Source organism: Xenopus laevis, chromosome 3L (genome assembly GCF_017654675.1).
Source record: "Xenopus laevis strain J_2021 chromosome 3L, Xenopus_laevis_v10.1, whole genome shotgun sequence".
Classification (NCBI taxonomy): Eukaryota; Metazoa; Chordata; class Amphibia; order Anura; family Pipidae; genus Xenopus; species Xenopus laevis.
This window is the reverse complement of record NC_054375.1, coordinates 70899099-70924151: the sequence shown is the minus strand read 5'-3', so window position 1 is coordinate 70924151 and position 25053 is coordinate 70899099. Positions and strand designations below refer to the sequence as shown.

The following is a 25053-nucleotide window of genomic DNA, read 5'->3' as shown; positions in this document are numbered from 1 at the left end:
ATATATGTCACCAGGAGAAGTATTTTACCATCCGCAGACAGGACAAAAAATTTAAATCAAACATTGCATAACATGCACCACCACACATGTTGTATATATGATTACCTGCCCTTGTGGCTTAGCATATATAGGCAAAATGGATTTAACCCTTCGTAAGGATGGACATAGATCTTCCATCAGCAAAGCATTCAGGGATGGTAAAACAGTTAAGCCCTTGGCCAAGCACTATCTTGAAATGGGCCACAGATTACCTACTTTAAATACACTGGTATTGAACATGTACCTGAACCCAGAAAGGGGGGATAGGTCCCAAATGTTGCTACAACGTGAGACTTATTGGATAAAACGATTAGATACTTTAGTGCCAAAAGGACTGAATGAACATTGTTACTTTAAAGGGATACTGTCATGACTGGGGGCAGCTGGGAAACTGACAATATGTCAGATTTCAAAATTGACTATAAAAAAATCAGTTTGCTCTTTTGAAAAATGGATTTCAGTTCAGAATTCTGCTGGAGCAGCACTGCGTTTTGAAAAAAACATGTTTTGCCATGACAGTATACCTTTAATTGCTTTTTAAATTCGAGATAGTCTACGGCTGTGGAAGGTTTTGCCGTTTCAGGAGCTGGATTGGCAGTTATATGAAGTAATACTGTCCGCATATTTAATATATTTATCATATTTTGTATATTTATTGTAATGATATTATTGAAAATGAATTTATAATTGAGTTATTTATTGTAATGAATTTTCTGAGGGTTGCATGTAACTTGCGGGTTTCTGACGCTTGGAAGGGTTACAGCCAGGGAAGTTATTTAAGTGTGATGTGTATTTAATGTTTTTTTTTAAACATGACAAAGGCTCTAGACGTGAGCAGAAACATTGATTCTTGCCAGACATGGAATAAAGTTTGTATTTTTGCAAAATCTCCAGGAGTGAGTTGCCTTGCTTTGCAATTGTGTATATTTTCCCAGGAGCGGCACCCGGGTAATTGAATCAAGGGTGAATTTGCCAGTTTTCTGCAAAGTCCCCTGATTTAAGAAGATTATAAAATGGAGACCTACTGCATTAAACCTTTTAATCTCATGGCTACAGGTGCAATCCCATAGATTTGCTTCGAAGGTATTTTAATAAAACTACACACTGTACCTGCTGATGCTTCAAATATTACCATTTGGTTCACACTGAAACAATGAATTATGTTTTTTTGCAGCACATACATTATAAATGAATATATGAATATCAGAAACGAAAGCTTCATGAAAGTAGCAGCAGTGGGAACTTGGATGGGAGACTTTGTAACTGCATGGATGGTAAGAAATTCTAGCTATTTACATGGTCTGTTGGGACATTACATAGATACCTTGTCTGTATCTTTTGTCTTAGATTTCTGCTTAATACAATGGAAGCTTGAATATAAGCAGAATGGAAAGGAAATGAGTATATCTGGAGCTCACGCTAACTTCAAATAAGTTTATTAGAACAAACCAAACATAATGATATCATTGTTTTCTGCATAGTTGCTACTATAAACCACTAGAGCTCAGCTGAATTATGAAAGAACTATTTATAGTACAAAACCCATTATGTGTTCTGTTGCAAAGAAAGAAATTACATTTGTATTGAAATATTTCACTTTAACTATAAATATCTATAGGAGCTGATCAAAATTTCTTACTCGTGTCAGCTCTTTGTTGCCTTTTGAAAATATACTAGTTTTTTGGTTCAGGAAAACTACTTTGGTCAGCAGTCTTATAAATCATAAATGATCACAAATTCAGAAATTAATTGACTCCATGTCAGGCTCTGACACCATGCCATGTAGAAAGACTTCTACACTGAAGTGATGAGTAAATTTGACTGTTGCTATGCTCTCAGGGAACATCATGGCAGTCAAAACACTAGTCCACAACTATCATTAATTTTCATTTAAATTCTGCCAATAGCAGGTGTTGATGGTGACAGGCTTTTTTACAGCAACATGCTGCAGTTTCAGTGTGGCCTTATAATATATTTTGGCTGAACAGGCTGCCTAACATGACTATGATCTGTACATGACAAGGGGACTCTTCAATTGACCCTTCGCCTTCACCTATCCCATTGATCCCCATTGTTACATACCGCAATGAGACACCAGGGGGCAGATTTACTAAGCTCGAGTGAATAATTCGAATGGAAAAATATTTTTTGGGTACTTATATATATATATATTATATATATTTTTTGGGTACTTCGACCATCGAATTGGTCATATTTGATCGAATTCAATCGAATCGAATGATTTGAACGATTCTAAGTAAAAATGGTTCGACTATTCGACCATTCAATAATCGAAGTACTGTCTCTTTAAAAAATACTTTGACTTCATACTTCGCCACTTTAAACCTACCGAGGTGCAATGTTAGCCTATGGGGACCTTCCCCAGCACTTTTCAAAGTTTTTTTTGATCAAATAAAAATCGAAGCTTTGCTCTAAAATCCTTCGAATTCAATATTCGAACGATTTTACTTCGAGGGTCAAATTCAAGGGTTTTTTAACCCTCGAAATTCGACCCTTGATAAATCTGCCCGAGGAGTCAGAAATGGTGAAAATGGCCACGGCATTTATTTTATCAAATAAAAAAGACCTTTCCAGCCTCACCTCAAGGCAATATTCAAAGCCAGAATTCCATAAGATACTATGCTCTGCCGCTCGTCACTTAAGATCAGCACTATGCCATTATATCCACCACTGAGTATTAGGCTGCCTCTACCTACAGAGAGGATGGCCCCAAACTCTGCTACGAGCAGGAGCTACATCTCCCACCATGAGAGAAGTTCAGCACCTCTCCTGTCGGTCCGGAATCTGCAGTGTTTCGATGATAGGAAATCCAAGCAGGCTGTCACCTAGCACAAGCAGTAGTAGCGTCGGTATCAATCAACCCACTGTGCAGTCACAGGAGAGAACCTCCTTTTTCCCCTCTTCTAAATTTACCTGTGACAAATAAAACCTAAAATACATTATCATATCCACTGTTTTAAACCAGAGGAAGGCAAAAAAACCCAGCCTGAAGCCATTGGCAATTATGCCTCAAGAGGGAAAAAATTCCTTCCTGACCCCAATGGCAATCGGAAAAATTCCCTGTATTAAGCATTTGATATTCATTAAAATTGAATAATAACATGCAAACTCTCTCATGTTTATACAGTATAACTTTACCGAAACCACAATATAACAATACATGCAGGAATACATACACAATTGCTTATTATTTGATAATATGACAATATAAAGAGAAACTCCTGACATTTCACAAAATATGCCAAAAAGGGGAAGGTGGGTGGGATGTTTCTACCTGCTCAGAACATAAGGAAGTGAACTGCTTTTCCCCCTGACATCACATCCCTCTTTTTACACCCACCATGGCATTTCCCTGCCTTAACTCATTCATTCTCACCCACTCTACAGCTTCATCTGATTTTGCCAGTCTTTAAATATAAACCAGTGTAATTTGACTGCTAGTCATTCAAATCTCTTGTCTCTTGTCCAGGGCTTTCCTTTCTAGTAATAAGTCAATAACAAATCTATAAATTCAGTCACACAGTGATATTTGTTGTAGACTTAAGCATCAGTAAATTATGTCAAACGTATGTCAAAATTAGTCACATTATGGTTTCCCTAATTTTTTCACCTCAAAGAAATAAAAACTACAAACTACATTTTGCAAGTTTATCTAAGATATTTAAGCTGGATAAAACATGTGCAAGGTAAAAGCACATTATTGAGACCTAGTAGCATCTTGATGAAAGTGCTCCTGAGGTGAAGCAATTCCCAAATGCTTTTGGTAGACATTAGTCTTCTGAATTAGGACAGAAGACAGGAATCAAATGGACTTGAACATTTTTCAGAGGCTATGCAAATTAAAAAAGCAAGATGTGCCAGATGGCCTTTATGTGCTGTCATTTTAGTTCCTCTATGTTTAATTAATAATGTATAGTTTAACTAATCAGAGAATGTCCAGTACAGTAGGAGGACAGATGGAGTGAAATTGCTGGCATTAAAACCTGGCTCCAAATAAAAGTTTTTTTGTACATTTGATGAAATTTAAATGGATGTATCTGAAGTTGGAAATTTCCTTATTGGATTGAAGGTTATAAGTACCAAATCAACAATGTGAACATAACACAGATTTAAAACTGGCACGAAATCAAGGTCATTTAAAAATAGTTGCACCTGGCTAGTAAACCACGGCACTTACATTTTTGTTTTAACTTTGTTCAGATAGCTGAAGGTAGGACAATCACTGGCAGGTTGCAATGGATTACCAATCAGGAGAAATTTGACTCACAGTGGCAAACTACTCTGTAATTTAAAACTGTTTTGAATTTATACATTTATTGGGGTAATTTATAATCTATAAACCTAGTAGGAGGGCAGTGTGCAAAGTGCAGTATAATTTGCATTCTCGGGTGGGACAGGGGTGGCATGTAGTTAGAAGAAAAGTTTGTTTTATAGGACAACATTTTTCAAACCTTTACATTTGCAAGCTGGAATTGCTGGTAACAACAACACCTAAAGAATGGCAATAAAACTTGATCCTACTTTGCTAGTAGTTCAGCAAAGTCCTACCAAATACAGCATTTTATAAATTATAACGCTATATATATATATCGGAGAATCTCCAAAGCCCCCATGCCACTGCCTCCAGTGGTCACACATGCAAATTCAACATGAGGGGAATGGGTGCCAGCCATTGCTGGGAGCAGGGCAGGGGTGCTTTGCCAATGAGGCGAGTTGAGGCTGTTGCCTCAGGCGGCAGCGCCCCACTAGGTACCAGGGGCAGCAAAAATGCTGCTCCTGGTACTTTAAGAGAGAATTTCCGGGGGAGGGTGGGCAGCAGCAACTGCTGCTGTCTCAGGCGGCAGAGGCGCCAGGATCGCCCCTGGAGCAGGGACCAGTGTTGTAAGATGCAGGCAAGCAAGTTTAGAATCGTCTACAATGATAACTTGGAGGCTTTCAAAATACAGTGTGCCTAATGTGACTATTTTCACCCAATCCCTCTTTATCACAACCCCTTTAGCCATAACAATGTAGACATGCCAGTGAGGTTGCTGCAGAAAATGCATAATAAGCACTACATTAATGTCACACATGCTGATTAGATCATTATAGAAAACTGTGAATTGCTATTGAAGCTAAAGGACTTTTTAAATCCCAGAATCCATCCATACATATTCCCAACTGAATGAGCATGTGTCAAAACCAGTTATATTTTTCTCTTTAATACGATTAAGCCTGTAGAAGTTAATCTAGGAATGCTTGCCACATTTCCCTAATAGATTATTACTGTATATTATAAATGCAATCTCAAGGGGAAAGTGCACAGATATACACACTTGACAATATTCACAAAAGAACTTGGGTCTATACACATGTGCGTGTTAAGCTCTGATAAATTTTGTGCAAGTGCAAAGTTCAGGACAAAATTTAAAGGACCAGTAACATCAAAAAATTAAATTGTTTAAGGGTAAGGGCACAGGCTAAGATTCGGGGAGATTTAGTCGCCCGGTGACAAATCTCCTCTTCTTCGGGTGACTGATCTCCCTGAAAAGCCTTCCCGCCGGCTAGAATCTAAATTGCCGACGGGATGGCACTCAGAGCGCTTGGTTTTCCAAAGTTTCCTCAAAAGAGTTTCACGCTGCTGGGCTACAGGCACTATATAATAACTACCAAATACAAATGCCAAATTTGTCAATAATATCAAAATACCAAATAAACAATAGGTGTGGTTTAATATACCATTAAATTTCAAAGTAAAGCAAATGCATGTTCTTTGCCCTGTTCAGTAGCCAGTACTAATCAGGGTCGGGTGGGGTGTCCTGACCCACTGGGGCCGCAATCGAGGGAGTTCATGCTGAGTGCAGAGAGTTTCCAGCAGGGAGCAGGCCTGGGTCGGAAGGGCCCAACGGGTTTTTTCCCGGTTTCCCTCAAGCCTGGTACTACTGGAATAAATTCAGAGCAATAATGTTTTCAGTCAGACATTGGTGCAGTACAGCACTGTGCCCTGCATATACTACCAGTCCATGGATGCCCCACACAGTGACTAACACATTTATTAATGTAAATACTGTTACTTAAAATAAATCAAGCAAAGCAGAATTCCTAAACTACATTAAACGAGAGGGGAAAATGCTGCTGAACAATCTAATGAAAGCCATCTCCCTTGTGTCTGTTCATCACATCTATTTGTTTTACTCGCCATTAATAAAGCAGCAAATCTCATTACCTAGTGGCATAATCTGGCATAGAATTTTGGGTCACCATGGTAACTGATCTAGCTGTCAAGACATAATCTATGCATAATGAAATCTAAAAAACATAAACTATTTAATAAAACATTATGCTGAGTACAATAACATGTCCCACAAGTAAAATTGCAGCAGAACAAAATAACTGCCCATATTTGAAGGGAACTGTGAAAACAAATTGCAGAAACCCCAGAAGAACAATGTTGTTCTTGTTTAAAGACATTTTGAATTTATTTCATGATCCTTGTTTGCTTTTTCCATTATGATGGGGCTTCAGGTAATCTGTTTGGTGCCCTGATGATTAAGGGTTGTGACTGCAATAATGCTGCTAAATCAGGACCAGAGACAGGCTTGTTTGTTAATGTCGAATACATATCCCGCCGCAGGTGTTTTACAAAGATTTCCTGCAATATTCAATCTCTGACAAGAAGATCTATCATTTATCTGTATCAAGGGAGATTTATTACCAAGAGGCAAACATGTAAGCCAAGGTCTCAATCCATATGAAGCCTATGCAATATGTTTTAGACAAAACCGCTTTCTTCTGTAATTCTCTATAGGTGGCCAGATATGTACGTATAAACTGGCAGATAAGCAATGTTCATCCCTGGAAAGAAGAATATTGAGATTGTTCTGATTTTAAAGGCCAGTAAAACAAGTTACCGCTGTAACACAAATGAGCCATTTTCAGCATTCAAAGGGATGTTCACCTCCATTACATGCCTAGCAGGAAATCATTTAGAAAGCTATTAGTACTTCATATAATCTGTTTTCTGCATTATATATGATTATATCACTATAAAACACTTCGTTTTCTACCTAGAGAATCAGTTCTTTGTCTGTTTTGCTGGTTAAATGAAGCTGACTCCACGAGAATGTGTTTTTGCATATTTGCTTTTACATTGTTTCTATTGCCTATCCAGAAATTTGGATACTGCCACATTACTACATTTAACATTCTGTCAGGATCCAGATCAGCAGCAGTGACATTTAGGTGATTGCTGACACTTTCAGCAGAGGATCTCTAATGGAAATCTAGTTAGCTGAACAATATATTGAGGGGAATAGTTAATGTTGCTTTATTCATATGTATAACAAAGTTTTACCTAACTACAGCAAGCTTTATGATGGTGAACATCCTCTTTAACACATTGTTATATTTGTTGTTTGCAGAGGTTTCCAAAGCTTAAAGGAAAAGGAAAGGCATTTTTACTTGGGTGTGCCAAAAGTTAGGCACCCCGAAGTGATATTTACTTATTCCAGCGAGCACCATGGAGCAATCATCTTCCTGCTTCTTCTTTCTTCTTGCGGCTGCACATGCTAAGTAGTTCGAAAAGCCAGCCTTTAATGAAAAAGTCAGCTATTTAGTTCTACTGTGCATGCGTCTGCCCTAGGAAATTTGAAGAAAGAAGAAGCAGAAAGACTATCGCTCCGTGGTGCTCGCTATAATAACCCTGGGTTGGTGCAGTTTTCTGCTGACAGGAGCACCGGCCAGGAGTGTCCGGTAAGTAGATACAATCATTTGGGGGTGCCTAACTTTTGGCATCACCAAGTAAAAATGTATTTCCTTCTCCTTTAAATAAACACTGAGGGGATTATTTATCAAACTATAAGACTAAAAAGAAATTTGCTGTACAGTGGTATCCGCTGATAATCACCATGGAGAGGATGTTGTAAATGCATAAAAAAGCCAGTTGAAATTTTGGTAATGATTGTACCTCTCTTTTGGGGCATATTTCAGACATGCAGCATCCATTGCTGCATTTGTATCCGTAATGCTCTTTTCTTTTTCTTACCTCCATTTTATCATGTCTTTCTGCATATTTTCTTTAAAATCATACATACTTTTGGTGGCTATTGGCCTCCATGTTGTAAAGTTTTACAGCAAAACATATCCTAGTAACACTACATGAACAAAGTTATATATACACATATATAATTATAATTTATTACTGTCCCTGTGCAGAAACACATCCCTTAGCATTCACTTTCAACTTGCAAAAGGGTCAGTGCTACACTATGTGCTTCACTCTGGAGTTTGGGTCAGAGCTAAGTGTCAGTGGGCAGGCACAACGCAGTTCTATCCCTACTGTTTGCCATAGGACAGGAAATAAGTGACCTGTGCCTGCCACGGGTTGGGAGACATAGCAGGAAGGCAGGAGGGGGACTCCTACATGATCCCCTTGCTTGGCCTCTATGGATACAGTGCTGCTGAACCTGCATGAATTCAACTAGCATGGATAACAGGACCAAAGTGCAAAACATTATGTATTGTGCCCTTTTTTGCACTTTTAGCCCTGTCTTCTACATTGTAAATTACCCCTGTGATGTTTCTTCTGCATCTCCTGCTGTAATTTTCTGCACCCTGGCTTCCATGTTTTGGAGCACAAAGTGCAAAAGCATGCTGGATTCAACCTATTTTTTGCATCATGCCCATGGTGCAAGATCAAGAACCCACATAGAGAAATAGTGCAGTTATCAACAAATATACACTATAATTGAGATCAATACTGACTTTGAATTAGCAGTATTTGCCCCATAAGAATGCAATCAGTGCACACATCGGGTTATATTTCAAATCGAAATAAGACAAGCACTCCATACTACTATCACATCTCATTACACGACACTGCATGTCTGTTAAAGAATATGCATGTGGTGAGTACATGAAGTCCTTTGTGGCTGCTTTTTATTAGCAGGGTCTAGACATGTTAAAATAAAAGGTAGACTGTGGACAAAATACAAGTGCATATGCTGCAAATAGAACCTGTTTCAGTCTGCTGAAAAACTAAATCTTTGCTTACTTTTACCATAAAATCCCTCTTCCATTAAAACCAGCAGTTTGTGTAAGTTTTTTCTCTTACAGTTTGTAACATTGCCAGTTAATAATAGTGAATGTGTATTTATATTTAATAGTTAAGTGTTGGCAGTTTAAGATTTGCATGCAAGTATTTTATCTGATGCAGTGCTTTTCAATAAATTGCTTTAATTTATGCAAACTTTCTCTGCCTTTTGCCTAGAAAATGAATTGAATTTTTTTAAAAGCTAATTGGATTTTGCATTAGAGAATGCATTCCTTAATTGCTATCTCTGCAGTCGCTAATTTATTTGCAAGTGACCTGACATTTGTCTTTGTGTGCAGTATGAATATACAGTCTTTTTTTTTTTTTATATCATTCAAGAGCTCAGGCTGCTGTATTTAAAGTGACAGTAAGGGGAATAGTATACTTAAATAGCACCTATTGACCAATTGCTGAGTTGTTTCCAATTATTACATAATCCCCATTGTATTAAAGGGGTGCAACCTGTTAATAGCAGAGGGTGGTGCCATGAGTATTTCGTGGTCTTTGGTCAGTGTAGTTTGTGGGACACTTAACCTTTTTTTAGTCAATTGAAAGCTATCTGCGCAGAAAGGACGCTGCAACTATGTGGCTGCAAATTGTTCATAAATATGTCCAAATACTTACAACATAGGCATTTATCTCTTGATCTAAATTTATGCATATATTTATGTAAATATTTAATTACGCCATGTACTCTTTTTCTGCAAAGGACTAAGTCAGTTCAAAAGAGCACTGTTGGACACTTTCATCTTTCATTCTTAGTACATTACAGCATCCTAACTGGAAAGAACCCAGTTTGTTTATACTGTAACCTCCCTTAGGGAGGAGCCTTTCATTAAAGGACTTTTGTGTGTGACCCACCCAGAAGACCCACGGGCTAGTGCGAACAGGACTGAAAAATGAATTTACAAAGCTGAAGATTACATTGGCATCAGAACAGGAAAAAAAATTTGATTAATCATGAAGAGTGGAAGCATTCTTAATGGATTGGAAATTGTACAAACCCATTATACTGTACCAGGATAGTATAAGGCAAGGTATAGCACATACAGAACCAGGAAAGGACATAAAGAAACAGTTACAAGAGGTTCAAGAAGTTACAAGTTCACTTGATTACAATTCTGGTGGCAAGGAAATCAAGGGGTAAGCTAAAAAGATGTACTTGACAGAACTGACTGAGGAACAAATGCCAAAAATAAACTAGCAGCTATCACTATTGGCAGGATAACTAGAGAAAAGGAACATTTGCAAAAGATGGCGTAGAAAATGCCAACAAATGTATTATGAAAGTCAGAGGAAATATTGGAAGGGTAGGGTTTATAAGAAAAGAGGCTGCATTAGTAGATTAGGTTGCACGGCATTGAAAATCAAATAAATTATGGGAGGTCAGAGATTTAGTGCTGCAGATGAAATGTATTGAAACACCATTCTTGAAAAGCAGTTTGCTTGTCTGAGGACAAAGTTCAGGACTTTTTCAAAGAAAATTTATGGAACACCACATTTTTAAATAATGAGGAAAGCAAAATCATCAGTGTTTTGCTGTGGTTTCATTTGTCAATAAGATGTATGCCATATTTTATATAACAAGGCTAAACAATTTACTTTTAGTTGGTTGTACATCAAAATTAAACACATATATGGGATTTTATCATTTAAATTTGCATATCTGCAGGTCACTGATTTGATGCTTCAGGACAATCAATACCCAGAGTGGGGCAAGCCAGCAAGACGTTTTTGGAGAAAAGGAAACACACGGATAATCTTGTTCTGGTATGTTCATGTTTCTTCAGCTATGTCATCCTTAAATTAGAAGATATACAGCCACATAACCTACATTGCCTACCATCTATAGCAGACCCCACTAAGTATGTCATACACTGAAACACAAAATATTAAAAGAGCCACACTAATTCTATATAACATGCAGAATGGGAGCTTACACAGTTTATTGTGATATTTTAAATTTTAAAAAGAGAAGCCACACAAACATGGCAAGCTTTCTAATTTCAAGAAGCTTATAATTAATACATTCAGCCTATGACTAAGTGCCCCTTAGGTATGAAGCGCGTTAGGCTTTGCTGTGATGTTTTTGCTTAAATAAATACTTTTTTACTACATCAATTCAGGGAGTGTGGTCTGGTATGTGCGAGCCCTTCATCAACGATTTGCAAGTTTTCTAATTTGAAACTGTAATTATTTAACATAGCCATATAGGTCTGCAATGGCAGTGGTAGATGCAGGGACCTGATCTTCTATAAAGGTTACATTTATTGCCATTTGTTATAATGCCCCAGGATACCTTGTCTGTTGTGTATGTAACAAACAAAAACAATATAAATTGTTGCATAATACCTCCATAACAGATGTTAATTGAAATTGCACAACACAATACTGGCAATAGTGAGTTTTCTGAAAAGTACTGAGTTTTGTAGATTTGGCCATTTAGACTGGAGAATCCTTGGACCACCCAAACCATGCCTTGTGGGTAGGGTCGAACATTAAAAGAATTTGGAGTTGGTGCTGACCTGTGACTCCCCTTTAGCCAGGGTGGGTCCCTGTCCAAATGGGGTGGGAATAAATAAACATGAAACATTAATTGGAATATTACAGTAAATTATATATTCAGTTGAATGCCATGTTACTAAAATAGAATGTTTTTGGACAGTCAGGGAATAGGAAACAAGATCAGACTGTATCAGACTGGAATCCCTCTAGAATGTTTACGCAATCTTAATGTTAATATTTTGTTGAACTAAAAATTGTATTTATTATTATTCACATAGTTTACCTAAACTAAAATTTTGTTAAATATCACATTAAACTGGACATTTCCATTCACCAAACATCCTGTTTACCAAATATAGGTACGGTATCCTGAATCCCTTTATTCTGAAGGCTTTGAATAACAGAAAGAAATCGTTTTTAATTCAATAACTTTTGGGTCAAAAACGTCCATATTAGCTTGAAATATTCAATATTTCCCAATATATGACTCTGCAGCCACCGGCTCTTTCTGCCTAAGCTACAGAGCAACAGCCAGTGAGGGAGGAGTCGGTGTGTTTGTGATGTCACACTCAGTCGTTCCCTGCAGACATCTGTTAACCCTTACTGCTTGTTTTACCTTCCCTGAACTGTTCCTTTCTCTCCCTCTCTGCCCTGTTTATTTAACCCCTCTCGGCCCTGTTCATTTTCCTCCCTCCTCCCCTCTCCCCTCACTGCTGGTTCCTTTCCCTTGCCCTGCAATAATTGGGGAAAAAAAGAAAAGCAAACTTCTGTATGAATAAAACATATCTGCTACTAGAAGTATTTTATTATTTTCTGGTGGCAATGTGTATCAGCAGTTAGTGTAACCATAGTCATTTCTACACAGTATTATGTTGTATACAAAAAGCAAACAACATCTTTGTTTTCCTTTATAACTCCCTGCATCTGTTATTATATGTTATACAATTCCAGAACATCTGTTGCATTTATTCCCTTGCAACTCCCTGCACCTAAACATATATTGTTCCATAACAGCTGCATGTTTACCTTGCAACTCCGTGTACATGACCATAAACTGTTTCACAACAGCTGCATTTTCCCTTGCAACTCCCTGCACTTGATCATGAATTATTCCAGAACAGCTGCATGTATTCCCTTGCAGCTCCCTGTGTCTGACCATAAACTGTTCCACAACAGCTGCATTTCCCTTGAAACTCGCAGCACCTGGTCATAAATTGTCCCAGAACAGCTGCATGTATTCCCTTGCAACTCCCTGCAATTAAGCATAAATTATCCCGTAACTGCTGCATTTATTCCCTTGCAACTCCCTGCACCTGATCATATATCAATATGCAGGAAAACAAACCTACAGCTGCTGTTATGTAATATCATAACAGTAAATACTAATGTACACTGTATAACTTTTATAATGTACTTTTATAATGTAATACAGGCAATGTAATACAGGCAGGAGGCAAAATGCTTTCAAAACATTTTTCTTTCTGCATCATTACATGTTTTGAGGAAGGATGAGTAATATAACTGAATATGACGGTTATTTAAAATGCGTTCTTTAAACTCAAAATGAATGTATGCACATTTTTATTTAAAAGTTTTACTGCTTCTATACATGCAGAGATGAAATTTTTATGCAACGTATTGTTAAATGAATTGTTATGTGAAAAGAAATATTCAACTTTGTGGTTACTGAAAATGAATATTATTTAATGTTTAGTGAAAAGTAACTATTTTTGACATGGAATGTTACGATTCTTTTACCAGATTGTTCAATTTACACAAGCATTTTATCATACTCAAAAAAGTTCAAGTGATAATGTTTTGGCAACAAAATGTTTAATAAAATGGAATTTCATTGAACTCCAATGTCTGGGTAAAATATAAACATTGAATTTACTTGATCTCTTTTTCTGCAGATTCCTTTTAACTTCTGTATGTCTAAACATTGTTTTTCAGTAAAAAGTACATTTAACTTCAATGTTACATTTACCTAAACACTCTAATTACTTTAAACATGGGGATGCCCATTTATTAAACATCGAAAAACCACGACTAAACTCGTTTTCTCCAAAACCACGAATGCCATGAAAGTTAATGATTTGAATATAAAATGTATTTAAAAAAACAAAACAATGCGAAAACCTCAAAAAATTCAAGTTTTACGGACAATTAGTAGTGAAAAAAATCCAAAAACCTCCAAAAGTCTGAATGGTTAAAAACAATTCAATAGGTTTAGCGCAGCTCCCATTGACTTTGTATTACAGTTTTTCGTGATTTTTACACTTAATAATTCTAGAATTTTAGCGTTTTTCGATAAGTGTAAAAAACTAATTTTTAGCAAAGAAATACGGTTCATGAAAAAAATAGATTTTTAGTAAATCAGCCCTGATATTTACTTGAACAATCCATTTCAATAAACATTATGTGAGCATTCCGTTGCACTAAACTTTCCACCTGTATATTCCATTTTAATAACTGAACATTTTGTGAGCCTGAATTATTTTTGTCCTTTTACTACAATTAACTAAATAAACATTTGATCATGTTGTTGGCAAATAAGGCAAACTTTGTTTTGACATCACATGGTCACCATGGCACTACATTTCTTGATATCGGTGTGATGGCTATGTTTGGAAATGGAGTTACCTTGTGAGATATTATATGCCATCTGAATTAAAGTCTAAGTTTGCTTCACATTTTTGTTTTGCTGAACATTACACTTACCTGAATGCTCCTTTTAGTCAACATTACATTTAACCTTCCATATCAGTAAACATTACATTTTCCTGGGGAAGGCACTTTCCTGTATCAGCAAAATAATGTTCCCATTCACAAAAAGAGGTCAACAAAGGTTGTAAAGACTGGAATGGAAAAACATGGCTGGTCCTCACAAAGTTTTATCCTAAACCTAGCTGAACAACTGTGAGATGAATTGAAATGCCTACTGCAAGCCATACCCAACATCATTGCCCAATCTCACTATTAATCTTGTTGTTGAGAGTTCTAAAATTTTGTGAAAAGCTTTTCCAGATGAGTATGGGGTTGTTATGGGGCGACCAACTCTATATTAATATCCTGGGTTCGAAAATAAGATGTTAGAAATGCAGCTGTTACAATACATTTGGCCATATAGTGTACTTTAATAAGTGCTGCTTTATTTGTACATGATATGAATTTAATTAAAGCAAAAAGAATCTTTCCAGCTAAAATGCACTTGCACTTAAGATAAATCCATTCTGCATTTGGGCTGTCATATGTAAAGAAATCATTTGAGAGAGCTGTAAAGTAAGAACACAGTTGTTTAATCACAAACTTACCCCAGATATTTTTATTATCTAATATAAATTAGTATGGGTAAGTAATTTGGGTAAGAATGATTGACATATGCTCACAAATAGTACATAAAATTTGCATCATAATTCAATTAACCAATAGGCGTGGAGCTCAGAAAATTCAAGAATATCCAGAGAAATCATTTGGGATAGCTGGTTCGCTCTCTGTAAATGTTTCATCATAACACCTTCAGTAATTTGATTATTATATCAAATATATATATATATATATATATATATATATATATATATATATATATATATTATATTATATTATATTATATATTATTAAAAATAGTAATACAATTAGCCAGGAGATTATTTACATGTAAATATTGTATTTCTTTTATTATTATTTTGCTAGAATTTGCTCAAAATGAATTAACAGCATACAGTATACATCTGTCCTTGCATTACCTATATCATAAGTATCTACAGTACATCTGCCTTTTATGAAAACCGTTTACTGATTAGACTTTTATTCTTCCCACAAACCAATTAAACTACTTGCTTAACAGCAATTTAGCAACCATACATACAGGGCAAAGGCCAGGAAGCCATCAAAAATTGCATTTCAGCATAGTTGGCCTGAGTTGGTATCCCATTAATTGCTACAGCAACATCAGCATATTGAAAGGCAAGTTGCAGAGAACAAAATGTTGCTAAGGTTAATGATACCATACCTCGTTCTTCCTTCTACCATACAGACCTTTCGATCTTAATTCCCATTTAGAAAGAGAAAATATGAATGTAATTAGAATAATTATCTCATGTTTGAAGAGAAGTGTATGTGTGTGTACATCTATATTTTACAACACAAAGTTAACATATTTGTAGATTATCTCCAGTAACGTAACTAGAGGGGGGCAAGCCCTGGTGCGGGACGTGCAGCTGGGCCCCCACCCCCTTCGTACGTGATTTTCTGCCAGAAATCAGTGGTGTGCAAGCTGCCGGGGGGCCCTGAGGGGGTGCGGGCCCTGGCCCAATCGCACCCCCTGCTCCTCTGGTAGTTCCGCCACTGATTATCTCACTAAACACCATTGCAAGCAATTATTTTTTTTTGTATCCAATTTTTTTTTTGTGCCTTTGGTGCATTGTCCAGTAAAATGTCAAAGTCATAGGAAATTATCTAGTTCTTAAATGCTTTGTCAAATCCAACTTGCCTGTTTTTATAGTGCTTACAATCTGAGTCACTTGCATAAAAAGTCAAATTTGATACAGAACATGTAAAAATATTTCTACTGAATGGTTATTGAACAGGAGAATTAAAGGAGAACTAACCCCCCAATAAAAAAGCCCCATCTACCCTAGATAGTCCCCCCTCAGGAGTAGATAGTTCATTACTCCTGAAAGTGTCTCTAACAGCATGCTGAAGTATCTGTGCAGAATAGGGCAGCAGAGCTCATGGGTGCTATCTTCGTATTTTCCTTCCCTTTGGCAATTCACTGCACTTTTGGCACATGCGCAGTTGCTACAAATACAGGACTGCTCCAATGCGCATGCTCCAATATGGCTCTCCCATACAGAAAACCGAAGATCCGCAAGATGGTGCCCAGGAGGTCCGCTGCGCTACTCTGCACAGATACTTGAACAGATACGTGAGCATGCTGTTCGGGACACTTTCAGGATTAATGAACTATGCGGGGGGGAGCAGGGAGGGGTGGGAAGCAGGGAGGGGGGACTATCTAGGGTAGTAGATGGGGCTTTTCTTATTGGGGGGTTTAGTTTTCCTTTAATGTTCTTGCAAATGTTTAGAGAACCAATATATAGCTTCATAGTTTAAAAGATTTTCTTTAATTTGCAAGGCTCTGGTCTTTTGTTTGGTCTGTGACCACTGATAAAATGCTTCCTGTGCTTCCTTTCAAGTCATTTGTGCTGACTCCGAAAAAGCAAATGAACTTTTCAAACAGCAGATAAAGAAAGTCGATTGGTTGGCTATATAAATATTTCAGGAATGTTTACAGAATAAATCAGCAGATGTACAGTATATCATGCAATAATTTAAGCAGTACACTGGCCACTACAATGCCATATACTCTGTTTAGAATATTATTTTGAAAATCAAATTTTAAATATTTTTTCTCAATATATGAGATTCAATGATTTTGCCTGACAAACAATATAGGGTAGCCCATGTGATGAATGTAATACGACTATTAAATATGTGAAAATGCTTTTTATGACATTCAGACACCTATATGAGGCTTATATGTCTCAGTTTAATTGATTCGCTCTTTTTTCATTTTGTTCTGATGTTGTACACATTTCTCGGGAAAGCATGCTGCGCTGCACTCTGTGTTGCTGCTGAATGACAGTTGCTATTTATATTCACTCTCAGAGGGCAGAAAGAACAACCCATGGACTGTAGCAAGCTATTAAAATTCTACCAGGATGTCGGGCATATTTTAGAGTTTGTTTTCTACAATGAAAAAAAGTAATTTCACAGTGTGGGCCTTACACTTAAGCGTGCAATTGTTCTGTTTCTAAAGCAGTAATTCCGCCAGACTTTCAATGAAATTTTTCTTTTTAAACATTGATGTTAAGAAATGCTTTGGTTCATCAGTTTCACGTTAAAAAAAAGCCCTGGTTTTGTATTAATTATGGGGTTTTACCTGTATTTAAAAAATATGAACACTGCATATTTCAACCTTAGACACATTCATTTTCTGATATACTGTCAGTTTTAAATAATATCACTAAGTTTTTGAATAATATCTTGTATTTTCATTTCATACTGTTTAGCCCGTTCCAGGTAAAAAATAGTTCATATACAGGTGAGCAGGCACAAAAACCCAGCTCCAAGAATGAGTCCCCACAGAAATATATATATATATATATATATATATATATATATATATATATATATATATATATTTCTAACCCTTTGTTGGTACACTCATTTTGGCACCGTTGCTATGGCGATCAGGTGTCCTGAGCCTCTTTGCAGTAAAGATACTGTAAACTGGGATTGACAGCACAGGGAATTCCCTGCTTGTAACCGGGTTCAGTGATGTCACAGGCAGAACAGGGGAAAGGGCTGTCTGATGCCCTACATATTATTATATGTAGGGCATTTTACGGATAGTGGATCTTTCCATAATTTGGATCTTCATATTTTGTCTACTAGAAAATCATGAAAACATTAAATAAACCCAATAGGCAGTTTTTTGCTTCCAATAACAATTAATTATATCTTAGTTTGGATCAAGTACAAGTACTGTTTTATTATTACAGAGATAAAGGAAATCATTTTTAAAAAATTGTATTATTTGGATAAAATGGAGTCTATGGGAGATTTCCATAATTTGGAGCTTTCTGGATAAATGGTATCAGGATAATGGATCCCATACCTGTATGTGTGTGTGTTTTCAAAAACATAATGCATATTTATATATCTACATCGTTTGGTATTGTTGTAATTGGGGAATACCTCCACATATTGCTTCATCTAAATCTTGACGGCTTTAGTAGAGACTCTGCAGGTTAGTGTCTCCTATCTATTGTCATCTTCTGAGCACTCCACAGGGACAAATCCTCATGGAACCAACATCTATGGAATTTTTTCTGGCTAACTATATACTAAGAAGAGATTTATTTTACTGACAGCAATTAGTGCCAATCCCAAATGTAATACTGCTTATGTTATGATGCTTGTAATCTGCTGAGGCTCTCTTTACTGGAGATACCTACCATTTTTGCAAGTTAGGGTTTACGGCTGATTAGTTTAATTGAGGTGCCTTCAGATGAGTAATCGTGTGGCAAGTTTAAAAAAAATATTCTTCTTGATATTACACTCATATGAAATGACTTTTGTTATCAAATGATGGGATGTCAAGTTATATAGTTCTCTTACGATCTCTGAAAGCTACATTGTTTGTCATAATTAATTCTCTAATTATCAGAATGCATTAGAATTTCATAATTTGCTGATATGACCCAGGGTAAATGGTTACATTTTTGGCAACTAGATCGCTTAGACTGGTCTAGTATACTGTGTAAAATATATCATTAGTTTGGGATTATTTTAGTTACTGTAGTTTGGATAAGACAGTGGTAACTGACATTAGTAGAAGTATGGCAGTCTAAGGACCTTGCTTACCCTCTCCTGCCTGCTTGGCTCCTGTAAGTCATGTTGTATGACATAACACTGCTGATAACCATTATATTTAAAGTGTCTTGGTTTAATTAACAGATTCTGCATTAAATTTCCAAGATCCCTCCATACAACGGCCCAAATGAGAGGTCAGGAGAGCAAGCTGCATCATTAACAGCCATTTTCAGTGGATGATTTCTGATACAAGCAAATCTTTTTATCAAAACAGTTTTCTCATTTTATGCATTTTCTGTGCATTTTTATTCAGTCAGGAGACAGTATTGTTTGATAGGATAGTGAACAGGAGGTTATGCCTCAGCAAATCGAATCCTACACTTATCCTGCTTCAGTGAAAGTGAGATGGCCCAGCAAATTAAAGCAGAACAGTCAAATGACAAAAGTCTGTTTAAGAACAGCTGCAGAATAGGGAAGAAGAGAATGTCCTGTAAGTTAGTTCTGCACACACTGACACCCATATGTAAAGTACTGTATGGGACTGACAGTGCTTTTAAGTGCATTCCATAAAACCAATGCTACTGCTTATGTAATGTTTTGGGGGGCAGCAGTGAGGTTAATTTTTCTGCATGACTATGTGCCCTTTAGACATTGAAGGCAAGGAGGGGCGTAGCATAGTTAATAAAAATCTGTGGCTGGAAGGGGAAAGAATGCAACATATTCAGTAATGCTATATTTTTCACACTAACTAAACATTTGACATTAGTCAGTTTTTAGTTTTAAATTAAAACTGTTTTCAGAAGATTTCTCTAATGGGTTTGTATTAATAACATTGACTATATAAACACAACCCACATCAGTTAGTCACTATTTTAGGGGATAAACAAATAAAAACCAGTTTGAATAAGTAATTGTTATATATAAAATGATTCAATTACAATTTTGTACAAACTTTCAAGATTTAAAGTTATTCAAGAATCAGGATAGGTGCTTGTCAGAGTGACAAGTATGACTCACTGTCAATTTTAGCAGATCTATTTCTGCTCAGATACAGGGTTATTGTGCATGTTGTCACTACCATAGACCCCAAGGGAAATCTGACATTCTTCCTCAAAATGAGTGCTAATATTATCTGTATAATTTTGAAGAAAAACTCAACTGTATGACTAAGCCCATTCCTTAAAATCTAAGTTTATGGCTCTGTTGTTTTGTGCACAGCCAACAGCCTACTGGTATATACCAGGCTTTAATAGTCTTGTCACATCATTCTACCTCATTCCATCATCTCAGCAGATTTAGGATGGACTAAATCTGGTTAAAGCAAATGATGACCATAAGTAATTAGACAGCAGACCTGAGAGCAATATAAACATGGCACGAGGAATCCTTTCCAAGTACTTATGTAAAAAGTTGAGAATAGGACTACACTTTCCACACAAAAGGCTTTCACCTAAAGAAAATTGTAGTTTAAATAATAGACCAGGTAAATGAGTTTACCATACAATTACTCTCATTGGAATACAAGTTCTTATTATGAAGAGTAGATCCATCAATATAAGACAAAACAAGAGTATTAATTGCAAAATTGTTCGACCTAACTATAGTAGTTGCTAAGTACAAAATTCCTAAAATGCATGCCTGCTGAGCATACAAACATAAAAATAGAGATTTGTTCAGTTTGAAAGCTGAGCTGTGACGGCTCATAACTATATTCTGCTAAAAATATTTAGAACCGTATATGACACTAGCCTAAGGCACCCCCTCAAAAGAAAATGATTATACTCCAATTATAGCTACATCGATAGCCAGGGAAATGGAATCTAGTACAAATACAACCAGCGGCTGTAAATTAGACCCCTAAAGCATTTGGTATACTATTAAAATCACCAATATTTTATTTAAGAAAGGCTTTTTTGGAAATTGGTTTATAACTGCATAAAGTGCCAACATATCCCTCAGCGCTGTACATAATATTTGACAGACAAATGGCTGTAGAGAATGATGAGGGTCCTTCCTGCTGTTGCACACAATCTATAGAGGTGGGAATATGTGAGATGCAAGGTATAAGAATATGTTTGATAAATATTTATGTTAGTGAAGTGATAATGGGCCAGCTGGATGTGAAGTGTGAAGGCTGTTGATTTATTGAGGGAATTGATGACTGGTGTAAAGGAGCTATTAGAGGTTAATAGGTTGTTGTTTAGGCTTCACAGAATAAGTGAGTTTTAAGGGAACATTTGAAACTGTGAACAGCTGGGAAATATTTGATAATGTGGGGTAATACAATCCACAAGTAGGGGAGAGGGAGGATGAAAGTCTCAATCTGCTCACATTTTTACTCACACTAGATCCCTCTGCACCTCCCCAATACCTGTACCATACCCTTCAAAATCTTCGAGAAATCACATCTTTCTTTTTTGACTCTTTTTTCTACAATATCTCAAACATCGACTCTCCTAATTTGGCCACATCTGTCTATTATAACGCACTCAACATTGCACTTAATGATTTTGCTCCTGCCAATGTAAGATGCATAATACCTAAACCACTCCAACCTAGGCATACAGCTCATTCCACAGCTCTCCAGAGATGGCCATGTACACTTGAACACTGCTGCCAAAAATGCCAGTCAGGAACAGACTTTTGCAGCTACAAATATTCTTTACTTTAACACCAGCCTCTGCTTAGCCAAACAAATTTACTTCACTATACTCAATAATAAACTGGCAAACCCAATATATTTATTATAAAACCTGCAAACCTTTCCTCTACCTTTAATTTATTACTCTCTGCTTTAGTCACTGTTCAAGATAATGCTGAGCACTGTAAAACATGTAAAGAAATTACATAACTGAGGAAAACCTCCTCCATTCAGTTCACCTCCCTTAACACTCGTCAGTCTCTTCTGTGCTCCTTACACCCTGTGATTGAAGAGGAAGCCTGCAAATTTCTGGATTTTTTTCAAAACTATAATACCTGCCTTTTGGATTCCATTGCTTCCAAACTAGTCTGCAATCCTGTCCAACTCCTGTCCAATTTAAACCATAACCCACTTGTTTAATGACCTGCTGGTCCCCCTACAGTCAGGTTTTCTCTAATAAGGCTAACTAATGACCTGGCCAACTTTTTAGAAAATGTCAATAACTATAAAGATTTGGGAAGGACAAATACAACTTGAAAATGTGCATCACTAATTAGTGAGAGAAGGAAGTATTTAATTGTGAATTCAATTTTAAACCTAGTATTGACTTTCTCTGGTACCTCTGGCCTTTATACTTAATATTAATGCAGCCCTGACTTGATACTGACACTAAAGAACCTGACTGTCCCATCTCAGCCCCTCAGTTAGAGTTTCTAATGCTAACGGACTTCTGCTGCACAAATATGGCAGCCCCCTCATACAGGAACATGGGGCATCAGACAGGTAATGTAAAAACATTGTGCAAATACTTTATGGCAAAGTTAGAAGTTGCTTTCAAAGCAATATTATGATAGATGTAAAAAAAAGTTTAATTTCTGGTGTCAGTATCTCTTTAAGTCATGTTCATTATTGCTGAGCAGAGATACAAGTTAACTCAGCAGCCTTCAGTAGCATACAACTGCTCCTGTTACAGGAGCAAACAGGGACAAACCACAGAGAAGACCCTAATGAAACAAAAAGGTATACAAGGTCAGAACTGCAACACAGTTTTTTTTCCCACAATTCCAATGTAAGAGGTTAGGTTATTCTCATGTTAGAAATGATGTCTGCCACATGATTCTTTAAGCAGAAGTCTAAGCCTATCAACGCCGTCTGCAGAGGGAACCCTGGAATTACCGCCAGCTTGAAGTTTGTGGTAACTCCAGGGTTGGAACAGGAGGTTGCACGAGTTCAACTATTGGGATGTTCAAGGATCATCTTTGGACGCAAGCACAATTAATCAGTGGTGTCAATGTGAGCAATGACCGTGTCCATTTTTGCATTAAGGCAACTGTATTTGCTGTGATAAATAAGTCTGTCTACTGCCAAAGGCATGGGTTTTTATTCTAAAGTTGTAAAGGTTTTAATTTTTTTTCTCCATATTATGCACAGGAAATAATACTGAATTTGGCATGTTTCTCTGCCTTCTGCCAGTGTTCTTTGCAGAAATATGCATGGCATACACCCAATACAACTGTCTTTCAATTTAGGTTATAAATAATTATTTAATTTTACAGTTTTTAAGCTCTTTCCTAAAATACTAAGAACATTATGACCTTTTATTAAAATGGTAATGGCTAGAACCTATTCAAAGTACCACTATATTACATATCAGCAAAACTGAAAAGCTGAGTATAAAAATGGGAAAAAAATTGGTTGAATCAGCTCGTTCACTTTCTAGTCAAGTCTGCATATTCCTTGTACCTACTTGTGAAGTCAAGGGCATGTGAAAATTCTCTGTCAGCAATGATAGCTGCTTTATTAACTTATTCTGGCGAGGAATAACTGACATCAGATACATCTCCCAAGTTAGTTAGGATCTTCATTAGGAGAGCTGTGCATCAGGAGAAGGAAAGTGATTCAGAAAATCAAAAAGCTATTCCATTGTATCCAAGAGACAATTTCAGCTTGGTGTGACCTCTGTAAATCTATCATTTATATGTGGACATGCATTTTGTGTCTTATCTATCTTTTTTTCCACCTTTGTATTGGTGATATCATATATTCCCACTATGCACTTGTCTAGAAATTGCACTCTATGTATACTAATATGCCTACAATTCCAAGTAATCAAAGAGAAGGTGTAAATGAACTGGATCCCAATATCTCGTCCTCTGTCCTGAGCCCAGGTATATATTCGATTCACATAGTTGAACAAATCCCTGAATTTCTTTAACTTGTGCTGAATAATTTCTTCCTGTAGACTGTAGAACTGTATTTAACTTCCTTCTTGTAAAGTTTATCAAAAACCTGATTTCTGCTGTCTTTATATATATATATATATAAATATATATATATATATATATATATATATATATATATATATATATATATATATATATATATATATATATATATATTTTTTTTTTTTTTTTTTTTTTTGCTGCACGTTATACTAATTAACAGTATGCAACCCCTTCTCTTCATCGTTTGCTGTGACTGTTTTGTTTGCAGGAGTCCATTAAGCAGGAGGATTATCTATGTTCAGGTAATCTAATTATCCACCTTGGCCAATATTTTTTGCTGCAAGTGTGAACTGGTCCAGGCTTCATTAAACTTGGTGCCAGTTCAGAACTTGGTGCTAGTTCTTCATAAAAGTTGCTATTTTCTTTGTACAAGATTAGTTCGAGCCCAATACTCAGTCCTCTATGAATCATTGAGAACCTAAGGTTCTGTGTGTGTAATAAGGTGGAGATTTTGAACTCTCTATTCCTTTACAGATATTCCAGACTGTTTACAATTGTGTAATTTTCAAAATAAGTTATGGATTTTCTATCCATAGTTATAAAATCTGCTTCTGCACTGCACTCATTTTGTTGCATCTTGCACACTGTCTCTGCATTTATAATTGATCCCTCTTGTATGTACTCTATTTAGAAAACAAAAAGTCACTACTTAGTACTGGACTACTAGATATGGGCATTATCTGCATGAAGTTTGTATGTTCTCTTTGTGTCTGCATGTCCTTCCAGTGGAAGGTTAATAGACTCCCTATGAAACTGACCATAGTGTATGTGTAATTTGGTAGGGAATGTAGATTGTAAGAAGAGACCGACGTGAATGATTAAAATGTTATTTAATTAAATAATATGCTTTTATTTTCGCTTAAATTAAGGGCAACAATTTTTGTTTTACAGGACTGTTCTGTTTACCCTAACCTCTGTTGTTGTGTTGGTTATTACCACGGACTGGATAAGTTGGGACAAGCTGAATCGGGGATTTTTGCCAAGTGATGAGGCCTCCCGAGCCTTTCTAGCTTCATTTATCTTGGTATTTGACCTTCTGATTGTTATGCAGGTATGTTTCTTGTATCCGTTCACTTTTATATTAAACCCCGGGTCTTTATTAAATGACTGTACTA

The 25053-nt window shown here is 36.5% G+C and overlaps 1 protein-coding gene across 1 annotated transcript in view; it reads left to right on the top strand.

Annotated features, from left to right (window-relative positions):
* The window catches only part of LOC108711120 (transmembrane protein 117), an 86089-nt gene that overhangs the window by 42683 nt on the left and 18353 nt on the right, over nt 1–25053 (top strand). The window contains exons 4-6 of the mRNA XM_018252527.2: nt 1214–1313; nt 10803–10900; nt 24830–24989. Of these exons, the coding sequence (XP_018108016.1) occupies nt 1214–1313; nt 10803–10900; nt 24830–24989 (358 nt within the window). The remainder of the gene's footprint in view (nt 1–1213; nt 1314–10802; nt 10901–24829; nt 24990–25053) is intronic.